Source organism: Mauremys reevesii, linkage group 2 (assembly GCF_016161935.1).
Source record: "Mauremys reevesii isolate NIE-2019 linkage group 2, ASM1616193v1, whole genome shotgun sequence".
NCBI lineage: Eukaryota > Metazoa > Chordata > Testudines > Geoemydidae > Mauremys > Mauremys reevesii.
In genome coordinates this window covers 45,655,574-45,667,949 of record NC_052624.1, presented here as the reverse complement: position 1 = coordinate 45,667,949, position 12,376 = coordinate 45,655,574, and the positions used below count along the sequence as shown (strand labels likewise).

At 39.7% G+C, this 12,376-nt stretch overlaps 1 protein-coding gene and 1 long non-coding RNA gene across 4 annotated transcripts in view; one reads left to right on the top strand and one right to left on the bottom strand.

Moving 5' to 3' along the window:
* The window catches only part of CDK6 (cyclin dependent kinase 6), a 177,556-nt gene that overhangs the window by 158,230 nt on the left and 6,950 nt on the right, over positions 1–12,376 (top strand). For all 3 annotated transcript variants that reach the window (XM_039522421.1, XM_039522422.1, XM_039522423.1), the window contains 2 exons: positions 7,582–7,632; positions 12,169–12,304. In XM_039522421.1, the coding sequence (XP_039378355.1) occupies positions 7,582–7,632; positions 12,169–12,304 (187 nt within the window). The remainder of the gene's footprint in view (positions 1–7,581; positions 7,633–12,168; positions 12,305–12,376) is intronic.
* Positions 10,080–12,376, bottom strand: part of LOC120397028 — a 29,394-nt gene continuing 27,097 nt past the window's right edge. The window contains exon 3 of the long non-coding RNA XR_005593626.1: positions 10,080–10,206. This is a non-coding gene — a long non-coding RNA (uncharacterized LOC120397028). The remainder of the gene's footprint in view (positions 10,207–12,376) is intronic.

The following is a 12,376-nucleotide window of genomic DNA, read 5'->3' as shown; positions in this document are numbered from 1 at the left end:
CAATCTCCATAGATTTTTGTAGAGATAAAGAAGATTGTGATAGGTGCTCAGCTACTGAGTAGTCACCATGCTGTACTAACAATGACAGAATCCAGATATCAGCCTTTGGATGTTAATTCTCTTGCATCTCATGTATCTGGCTCCTGGCCCAGTTTTGTAGGCAGTTGTGTTGGCGGTTCTAGAGCTACCCCCATGTCTCTGCAATGTGTTTGGATTAGAAATGGAAGCCTTGACTACTTTTTTCTCCTTGATCCTATTTTCCATTTCTTATACATCTTTTTATATCTGTTTTATTCAAAGATTAACACCTCAAAGTCAGAAATTGAGAAGTGATTTCCAGTGGGATAAACTAGTTTAAATGCATTGGCTCCTAATGTGTGGTACTCAAGATCAGTCATTGCCAAGGAGCATATAAAAATCTCCTTTGCTTTCTCTATGCTGGTGGTTTTATTGTTACAGGGAAAACAAGTATTTTCCTCAGGTCTATAAAGCAGTATAGTCTAAAGTCTAGAAGCAATCCAGCCTGTATACACTTAGACCACATTTATCTCTGGGGTGCAACTCCATGAGTTTGTATGCACTCCTTGTGACATGTCAATGGAGTTTAGACCAGGGATGAATTTGGCCTCAGGAGATTTTCTTATGATCTGTTAACACTTCAATTTTCACTGAGCGGCAGCTGATATAAAGAGCAGCATGTACACAACAAAGCTCTCAACCTTTAGAGAGCAGGTATCCAGCTCAGATGGACAAAGTGTTCAATGCAAGTGAACAAAATGTGTGACTTTGTGAGCCTTGGAAAAGCAAACGAGCATAGAGTTGGTGAATGGTGAAATCTTTCTTGTTGTTAGACTTCTGTAAGGTGTTTGAGTTAATACAGCATGACATTTTGATTAAAAAAACTAGAACAATACAAAATTAATATGGCACACATCAAATGGATTAAAAACTGGCTGATAGGTCTCAGAATGTAATAGTAAGCAGGGCATCATTGAGTGTTTTTCTAGTGGGGTCCTGCGGGGACTGGTTCTTTGCCCTATGCTATTTAACATTTTTATCAATGACCTGAGAAAAAACATAAAATCATCACTGATGAAGTTTGCAGATGACACACAAATTGGGGGAGTGGTAAATAATGAAGAGCACAGGTCACTGATTCAAAGTGAGCTGGATCCCTTGGTAAAATAAGCACAAGCAAACGATATGCATCTTAATAAGGTTAAATGTAAATATATGCATCTAGGAACAAAGAATGTAGTTCCTACTTATACGAGGGGGGACTCTATCCTCGGAAGCAGTGACTGAAAAAGATTTGGGGGTTATGGTGGACAAAGAGCTAACCATGAGCTACCAATGAGATGGTGTGGCCAAAAGAGCTAACGCAGGGGTAGGCAACCTATGGCACAGGTGCCAAAGGCGGCACACGAGCTGATTTTCAGTGGCACTCACACTGCCCAGGTCCTGGCCACCAGTCCAGGGGGCTCTGCATTTTAATTTAATTTTAAATGAAGCTTCTTAAACATTTTGAAACCTTATTTACTTTACATACAACTATAGTTTAGTTATATATTATAGACTTATAGAAAGAGACCTTCTAAAAAGGTTAAAATGTATTAGTGGCACACAAAACCTTAAATTAGAGTGAATAAATGAAGACTCGGCACACCACTTCTGAAAGGTTGCCAACCCCTAGGCTAACGTGATCCTGGGATGCACAAACAAGGGACTCTTTAGTAGGAGTAGAGAGGTTATTTTACCTCTAGAACACTGTTTCCAGTTCTGGTGTCCACAATTCAAGAAGGATGTTGATAAATTGGAGAGGGATCAGAGAATAGCCACAAGAACGATTAAAGGATTAGAAAACATGCCTTACAGTGATGGACTCAAGGAGCAAAATCTATTTATCTTAACAAAGAGAATGTGAAAAAGTGACTTGATCACAGTTTATAAGTATCAGCATGGGGAACAAATATTTGATAATGGGCTCTTTAATGTAACAGCGAAAGGCATAATACAATCCACTGGATGGAAGTTGAAGCTAGACAAATTCGGACTGGAAATAAGGTGTCACTGTTTAACAGTGAGCGTAATTACTCATTGTAACAATTTACTGGGGGTCATGATGACTCTCTGTCACTGACAGTTTTAAAATCAAGACTAGGTGTTTTTTTTAAAAAAGATCTGATCAAAGAAATTTGTCAGGGAAGTTCTAGGGCCTGTGTTACACAGTCAGGCTAGATGATCATACTGGTTCCTTGTGACCTTGGAATCTAGTTCCTTTCTGCCAGGGAAATATCAGTGTAAATATTTTTGATCTGTACACACACATTACATTTTTGTATTTGTGTTGTTTTCCACTGTTAGTTCATATTGTAACTTCTATTTATATTTCGGTGTGTATTTATCTTTCTTTTGGCTTGCTCTGTTAAGAAGATAAATAGATTTGTCCTGAGAAAAAAGCCATATTGCAAACTCCTTTAGCTCATATCCGCTTAATAGGGCATCAGCACATTCTGTACTTCAAGGCTAAATCCTGAGATTCTTATTCAATTTTCACTCAGTCCTTGACTTCACTGGGAGCTCGCTCCACTAAGACTGAGTCAAAACTGAGTGTCTCCTACTCCTCTCCACATCCACATACTGAGGAGAGCCTGCTCCCACAGTAAAGAGGAGTCAAACTCTCTGGCATGATTCCCCTGCACCCAGCAGAGGCCACCCATGGGACTTTGTGACCCAAAGAGAGGGAGTGGGGGAGCCACTGGAGATGCTCTGGATTGTCCCCAAACCAACCTGGCCATCAAAACAAAACATGGAGAACACTGCGGAAGTTGAGATATCCTGAGGCTGGGCAAATATATAAACTTCTGCCTTGTTTGCACTGTAGAACATAGCCCTTCCCTCTGCCTTTTAGATATGTTCTGAATGGGGACCTCCCACAAGCATTGATCCTGCAGTAACCACTGCCAGTGGGAGCTGGTAGGGTCCAGGGGGGAGGGGGGAATAATGGAGGCCAGAGGTGTCCAGGTGGATAGCCCTTGCCTCCTGTGGATCCCTATCTGCACAGAACTCTTAGGGGTTCCATGAGTTCAGAGGATGGAACTCTGCTACAGGTTGCAAAGCCAGTCCCTTGCCTTCACCCCACAAAAGAGCAAGTAGGAAACTCCGTAAACTGAATCGTCCCCCCGAGTTTAACTTGTTTTACGCAGATTGCCCTCACATAAAGGAGACTGTATCTCTGAGTTAAGGACTTCTGGCTTCAGTTAATATAAAATAAATAAACCCTGGGGAGTGAGTCAAGTGAAAGATACAAGAAGCAGGGGATGAAATTTGATTTTTCCGGTGGCTGCTGGAGTATACTCCAGATTCATCAGTACTGAGAGTGCTGACATCCACCTTTAAGAACAGAATTAAAAAACAATTGCTTGAGATGAGAGTTCCCATATAAGGTGCACTGGATTTGCACATACAGTCTGTGCTGGCACACCACTACTACAGAGTAAATGGTGCCAAAATGTGAGACAGGAGGTCTTCATATGCCTGCAGATTAAATGAATGTGCTTCTCCAGTCATCTGTACAGGCAGTATTGAGCTATCAGCCAAAATTCATGAGGCAAATTCATCCCATTGCTGTTGCCCAATGCTGGCACCCAGTTGAAGTCATGACTCTGGGATGGATAAGAGTCTGAAAGATGAATGAATAAATTCTTCATTGTGGTGGAATATCAGAGTGCACTGGAAGGTCACGTTGTGCTCTATGGTTACACTCTCAAAAGAATTTAAATTTTTGCTTCAGCTCTTACTAAATCCAAGGGAGCAGCAGCTATGGGAAAAGTCTTCCTTAAAAATCCCAGGAATCATACTTGTTTTGGCATGACACTGCCTAAGGTGATTTGAGAACAAGGCTGAATTTGCCAAGTTTTCACATTAACACAAGGTTGAGAATACATTTTAAAACATTGGATCTGCTTTACTTTTGCTTGGATGGAACATTTTGAATGCGTACATTTCTTTAGCTTAAAGGGGCATGCTTTATAATGCTTTGAGCCAGAGGAAAATCCACAGCGTGATGGAGGAGGTTGAGGCACGTTAGCAGTTTCAAATGGTCACTTAAAATTTACCCGAAGTTGTCAAAATGAACAGAGGTACGAAGGACCTGCTGCCTCCCCTGACTTCTGTGGAATTATGGATGCTCAAACACTTCCGGAAATCAGGCTCATAACTGACCGCAGAATTAGTTGTTCATATCTGTTTGGAGTCATGTTCTCTTTTCCTTAGGAGCTGATACGGTGAAATGATATAAAGCAGGGAAGGCTTAAAATGAGTAAAGATCCAATGACAGGTTTCAGAGTAGCAGCCGTGTTAGTCTGTATCCGCAAAAAGAACAGGAGTACTTGTGGCACCTTAAAGACTAACAAATTTATTTTAGCATGAGCTTTCGTGAGCTACAGCTCACTTCTTCGGATGCATAGAATGGAACATACAGACAGGAGATATTTATACATACAGAGAACATGAAAAGGTGGAAGTATGCATAACAACAGGAAAAGTCTAATCAATTGAGATGAGCTATCATCAGCAGGAGGAAAAAAAACTTTTTGAAGTGATAATTAAGATGGCCCATAGAAGGTGTGAGGAGAACTTAACATAGGGAAATAGATTCAATTAGTGTAATGACCCAACCATTCCCAGTCTCTGTTTAGGCCAGTGTTAATTGTATCTAATTTGCATATTAATTCGAGTTCAGCAGTTTCTCTTTGGAGTCTGTTTTTGAAGTTTTTTTGTTGCAAAACTGCCACCTTCAAGTCTGTCACTGAGTGGTTAGAGAGGCTGAAGTGTTCTCCCACTGGTTTTTGAATGTTATGATTCCTGATGTCAGATTTGTGTCCATTTATTCTTTTGCTTAGAGACTGTCCGGTTTGGCCAATGTACATGGCAGAGGGGCATTGCTGGCACATGATGGCATATATCACGTTGGTAGATGTGCAGGTGTACGAGCCCCTGATGGCGTGTCTGATGTGATTAGGTCCTATGATGGTGTCACTTGAATGGATATGTGGACAGAGCTGGCATCGGGCTTTGTTGCAAGGATAGGTTCCTGGGTTAGTGTTTATGTTGTATGGTGTGCGGTTGCTGGTGGCCTAAACAGAGACTGGGAATGGTTGGGTCATTACACTAATTGAATCTATTTCCCTATGTTAAGTTCTCCTCACACCTTCTATGGGCCATCTTAATTATTACCTCAAAAAGTTTTTTTTCCTCCTGCTGATGATAGCTCATCTCAATTGATTAGACTTTTCCTGTTGTTATGCATACTTCCACCTTTTCATGTTCTCTGTATGTATAAATATCTCCTGTCTGTATGTTCCATTCTATGCATCCGAAGAAGTGAGCTGTAGCTCACGAAAGCTCATGCTAAAATAAATTTGTTAGTCTTTAAGGTGCCACAAGTACTCCTGTTTTTTAAAGATCCAATGTAAACTTAAACAATCTTATTAAAAAGAGGCCGAAATTAATCAACGAACAGTGGTGTACATGTGCAAAACAACACATACCATTACTTATTATTTATTTCAGACCCACTGTCCTAAATGTGCACAATGTTTCACAGTCAACAAAAAGGCAGTTTAAACTTGGAATAGTACGGTTGCAGGGGTAACTGGGTCAGATTCTTCTCTCAATTTCCTTCCCCAAAACAGCTTAGTCTAAGATGATGTGACATCATGTGCTAACATGAGGGAGTAGAATGCACATATAGTACATGAAAGATGACCTGCACATTTTACAGTCATTCCTTTGCTATTGTTTTTCTGGGTGTTACAGACTTCTCTCAGGACATGTATTTTGTGTGGTCAGTCATTTTAGAGGAGAGAGGTTACGGTTCTTGAGTCTGTCACGTATGTGGGGATATATAAGGCTAGATTGTGTAATTGATCCACAACCCTAAATTAGACAGTGACATGGAGCTGCATTGCCCCAATGAGAGCTCTAAGAAGTACTGTGCCTTCAGTCTTTCCAGGAATTAACTGGTAGGCAGGGAGAAAGATGCCTTTTAAACCATCCTTAGGACTGTGCAGACTACTCCCATTTCTGTGCCTGTGGTCTGGGGATGAAGAAGGGTATGGCCAAGTGTCCCTTTATCTCCTAATGCAGATGGGAGTTCTTCTCTGGCAAACTGAAACCATTAAATGGTTGGTATCTCACTGACTGGTCGCACTGTGAGGGAGCTCAGTCAGGGGAAAGAAAAGCAATACGCTGGGCAAATGAAGGGGAAGGAGAACTGGTCATGGGGAAAACTCAATCACGTGCTGCTACTGAAGGCAGTAGAATATGCATCATTTATAAAGTCTCTATGTTTCAGTTAAGGTGCTACCCTGTGTTGTGTCATGGTAACTGCAACTATAAGCTTACAACATGCCGTGCATTCGGGGAGTTAAGAGTTCTGAAGGGGGAGGCAACCTGGCTGTCAGCTGACAACAGTAAAATCTCATTTCTTGCAATCTGCCTACAGTGTGCTCCTTTGACTACTCCCACTATATCCCTTTTATAGCTACGCCAAAGTGCCACACTACCTTATACAGCTACCGGAGGCCTGCTCACCATAGGAAGATATATAAATTCCTGGTGGACAGGACTCTACATTATCCGGGATTTACTAGTCTGTTTTAAATCTCTTTAGAATTTTAGGCATAAAAATAGGTACAGCATAGATCACACCATATTGTGCTGTCAGGACAGGTAGCTAATATATCACGCAAATGTTTGTTACATCTCTTACTGTACAGTCACTTTCACATTGCTTTTAGTAAATGTACCATTACAGGGGGATGATAGTTTGCAAATTACAATAACAGAAGAACAGAAATCTTAATTGCACTTTAAACGGACGTGGTATATATCACTAGTTTTCAAAGTGAGTATTTTTTTAGTCACTGTTGTTTCTAACAACCCATTGAAGGCTTGGATTATTGATTTATTTCCTAAATGTATTTTTATTTATGCAGCAGAAGCTTTCCTCTCTTTCAAGGTAAATTCTGCACTGTTTTACATCCCGTGATTTACAGATTCATGTAACCCTATTGTCTTCAATTTGAACCCCAGAGCTTAGGGATTCATTTTTAGTAGAATACACAAGGGATTTGATTTCTAAAACATATCATTAGTAATCAATCTTTTATTTTATTAAAATGCATTTCATGACTCTCTCTAAACAGCACTTTGAATGTGGCCTACATAATTGTTGTGGATAACATTTTGTTTCATGAACCAGTGGTTTGATTTACTCTTATGCTGATAGCTTAAAAAAGGATAGGAAATAAAGTTATTTTACTCATGTTAAAGGATGCAATTACTTCTCAAATGTAACATGTCTGTATCTGTGCCTGATCCATTAACTTAAAGTCTTGTTATCAATACAAGGCGAAACCTTGAAAAGTGCAGATACAGACTGGATAAAAACACGAAGGGGTAACAGCTGAGCACTCAGCAAAATAACAGGATTTTGGTTTGTTTTGGAAACTTTCAGTGACAAGTACAAGTTCACTTTAGTTAAAGAAATCTTACTCTATTTCTTTATTCTTTCAGGCCACTTTTTCGTGGAAATTCAGATGTTGATCAGCTAGGAAAAATCTTTGAGTAAGTACTAATTTGCTGCATTATGTCAGTGGCAGTTTAACTTGAAACACTTCAAGGTTTCTTTGCCATGTTTTTTATGGAGTAAAAGGACTTGAACAAAGTATTCCTAGAACATAATTCCTATTGCTGTTTGCACTGCAATATAATATTTCCATGTATTCTCTGTCAAAGAGGAAGGAGGAAAGTGCATGGAATATAGTTTTATAGAAATAACGGTCATCATCAAGAAGATAATAGATTTCTGGGGGATTTTTTCTAATCTTTTAAATGTATGGTTCATGCACCATTCACGCATTTTCGTAAAAGTTAGAGCATTCAAGAAAGAATCACCTTACAAAGCCAAATAAAGTTTTAGCTATTCAATATTTTGTGCATTTATGAATTTCAAAAAAAATGTAATCAGAATCCCTCAAAAATGTTAATTATTAAGTAAAAATGTTAATATTGATCAACAACTTCCTTGGAAAGGAATATTTTAGCTTCACTGTATATCCAATGAAGATACCATATTTTGGTGCTAAAGGCAGCTATGAAAACATAAAAGGTATCAAGATAAAATGGATGCTGTCTTAGAGATGCGATAATTTATTTTAAAACATTTTACAACTCTGTATTGAAGTTCCTCTTCAGATAAACTCTCAACTTTTTAAAGTAGAATTACTCCCCCCTCCAAAGTATGTTTTTGAATAAAAATTCTCCATTTTAAAGTCAATGATACAGATAAGTGAGAAAAATATCAATCACCTCTCTGTTGTTTTAGATTAAAATATCTTCACAGTAAGGAATGTTTCTGATGGTGTCCTGGAAAATGCCATGTAAATTTAAGGCCCAATATAAATGTTTTATAATAATATTTGAGTGGTTATGACCACCAGACACGCATATGGCTGTTCCCACTCCTGCACAGAAAGAGGGCTCATTCACCTCTGTAGCTGTCCTCCCTTTCCCATGTAGAGAGTTCCAGGCATCCAGTTGGAGGGAGAGGCCAAGTTGAGTCATAACAGTAGGCCAGGAGGAGCCGGGGGGAGGTGGGCAGGGGGGAGGGAGCATTGTCCCCCCTTACAGCCCTGCAGAAATTCCAGAGAGAAGATGATAAAGCTTCAAAGGAAAGCGCTACTCTAGTAGGTCAAATAATGAATTTGTGTCTCTAATCATTTTTCCAGCTCTCAAATTTTAACACATCCATTTCTGAAGATTTTCATAGTTTAAAATGAGGTTCCCAAATTGCAGGTCTTGATTTTCATTCAGTTGACTTCCCTTTCCTGCATACCATACCAGTGTATGTGACTCACTAGCGTGGTTAATTTGCCATGCTCGTGAATAGTCCTTCCTGTACAATCCAAAAACAATCAGTCCTCGCCTGTTTGCTTTTTCTAGTTCTGGCAAAGTTATCCCTTTTGATTAATTTATATTCTGCTGTATTAAACAAGGAATGTTTGATACATTCAGCATATTTTAACAATGTAAAGAGCATGGTTGTGATTTTTTTTTAAAGATCCTAAATTGTTAATGACATTTCAGGAAAAAAAAACCAAAACAAATGAGTTGGAATAGGAATAAAAACATAGCAGCCAACAGCAGCCTCCTCCAATGAACTGTCTATCCCTCCCTAGTGGGTGAGATTACCTGTATGGAAAAGAATTCAACCATTAATCAGGAAGAAAAAAATACTGTGCCAATTTTAGGAGAGAGAAGAAATTCTCTCTTACACACTGCATTTAAAGAGAAAATCTGCCTTGCCTCTTTTGTGTAATTATCCTTCAATATTTCAAATGCCTCCTTCTTGCTTTTTTATGTCAGATAGTGTTTATTTTCTGTTTTCACAGCTGGAGACCCCCAACATTTAGGCATAGGCCTTGCCTTTATGAGGGAGCTGTTGCCTGCTATGGTAGTGAGTCATTCTCTAGGCCAATTTGGATAAAGTTGTTTTAGGATTTTCCTACATTCTGGACTGACATTTTTTCAGATAATTGGACCTTGCTCCACCTGTGCAGCCTTTATTTACATTAGTTGGAGTTCTCCACAAAGACTGAGATGGCCCATAACCCTCCCCTCTTTTCCCCATGCCAACATCAATACACAGTGTATGCTCACAGATTTAAGGCCAGATGCCAGGGTGTGCTAAACATACTCAACTCCTGTTGCAGTCACTGGGAATGGAAAGTACTCAGCCTCTCTCAGGATCAGGTCTGAACTCGGGCCTTTGGGTTCTACCATAATCTATCAATATTTACTGCTACTGCTACTATTGTACTGTTGGTATGGCGAGAAGATAAAATAGCTTCCTCCAATAAGCTCCAGAATCTTGGTCACCCAAATGGTAGTGCAACCTGCTAGGGCTGCCAGACAGACACTGGTGTATTAAACAATTTCCAAATGCTTTATAGGATCTGTAAACATCCACTTGAAAAAAATCCAACTCCTATTTTTGTATTTTTTTTAATGCTGCCCCTTATGTCTGGAACCAGCCCCCCTTTCCTGGGCACCAGGCAGCCTTCTCACTTCTTGCCGCTAACTTCCAACTGCTAGCATCCACTCTGGTCTGTTTGTGCTCTCATGCCCAATCATATTCTCCTTAAAAGAAAAATCAGAACTAACTCGACACATTTTAAAGAAAACAAACTTGTATATTTAATTACCATTTAAACCCCCCCCCCCGCCCCCAACTCTCCATTGTGTTATATCTGATGTGGACTCAGGTCTTCATCACTTATGCACATGCGTGTATTCACTGGGTTCAATGGGACTAGCACATATGTAATGATACCCACATGGCTAAGCATTTGCAGGATCAGAGTCTTAAACTGCAAGACCCTCGGGGCAGGACTTGTCATCTTATAAGTAAAGCTCCCTGCATGTCAGTGGTTACCTATAAATAATTAATAACAATCAAGTTTAACTTTTCAAAGAAATCTAATTCCCCCTTGGCAAGAGCTTAGCAGTCTGTGGATACTAGGCTGACCAGATAGAAAGTGTGAAAAATCGGGACGGGAGGTTGGGGGTAAGAGGCACCTATATAAGAAAAAGCCCCAAATATTGGGACTGTCCCTATAAAATCAGGACATCTGGTCACCTTAGTGGATACTGCGGGGAAATAGCCCCAAGATTTAAGTGGTGGTGCACTCCTGGCCACACTGCTGTTTTTAGTACATGATGTTAGTTTGTTGAGATACCTTAAATACTAAGGGCCAAATACTGCTCTCAGACCTGTAGAAATCTGAAGTAATTCCATTGATTTGAATGGAGTAACTCAGGATTTATAAGTAAGTAAGAGCAATGCTTGGTCCTAATTTTCATTCTGTCTACTATTAATAAAAAGAAAGGACAATGCTGCACCCTGCTGGCATTTCAACTGAAAGCCCAAACTCTTAAGGAAACTTGTTTTTCTGTGTTATAGTTCTGAGTCTGTCAGCATTTTCATTATAAATCTCAGTTTTAAGGAGTGTAAAATTCAGCTGTAAAATTGATTTTGGCTAAAACTTGGTATGTAAAGTCTGGCTAATGGGTCTCTGTCAGCATTTCCATTACAAGCCCTAATTTCACCACTTTATAGCTCTATCGGAAATATTAACTCCAGGCTGAAGCTTGGACTGTGTAGAGACATAGTCTAAAAAGAAAGGTGGTGGGATTTTTTGGTACATTTAAAAGAAATCCCAACTATTCAGCTATTTTCATTTATCCATGTTTCTAGAAATTAGCATGCTCATTTCATAAGGAGAAGCTTTGTGTCATATTCTGAAGAAGAAATATTAGTTTTCCAACTATGGATAAGATGAACATAAAACAAAATTAGGGGTAAATTTTTCAAAAGCACCAAAGCGACTTAGGAGCCTACATATAATTAAGTGCTTTTTAAAGCAGCTGAGTTATTTAATTTTGGGAAATGGCCTCCTTGACCTATGCTCTGCTGTCTTTTCCTTAAGGACTTTTGTCAGGATCATCATCCTTGTGGCAAATGAGGCCTGCATGGAATTCCTCTGTGACATCTCCTTTCAGTCACTCTTGAGTGATATAAGGTGCCTCCATGCCTCCAAAGTCTGAGCACATTTCTCCCAAAGCACTTGCAGCACCTTGCCAATCCAGGGACTCAGGAGAATGAGACCCAGGCCAGAGCATTACCACCAAGCTGCCTCCGTAAAGATTTTTTACCATGCATCATTAAGGCCCAGTTCTGCCATCCCTACTCCCACTGAATAATGCAATGCTCTGCAAACAGTCCTATTTAAATCAGTGGGCTTACTTACAGAGTAAGGTGCTACTCAGTGCAAGCAAGGGCTGTATTATCTGTCCCTTATTGTGCATGTGAAGTATAGTCTATACAGGTTTTAAAAAATTGCCTTGTATGATTTAATTGATTATCCTATGATCCTGTATAATGCTGCTGCTCGCATCAAAAGAACAAGCGGCAATCCCATGAAAACATGTGAAGCAGGATTTAGCGATTCATACAATGAAAGAAGATGAGGCTGTATAAATACAGCAGTAACATATTTTTGTTTCACCCCCAGCTAATATGTATGCTTGTTCCTTATACAGTGTCATTGGGCTCCCGGAAGAAGAAGACTGGCCTAGTGATGTTGCCCTTCCAAGACACGCTTTCAATTCCAGACCCCCACAACCCATTGAAAATTTTGTACCAGATATCGATGAACTAGGCAAGGACTTACTTCTTGTAAGTTTCTGTTATTCTCCAAGCATAACTTAAATGACTGCAGCTACTGCACCTTGCATCATGTCAAGAAAC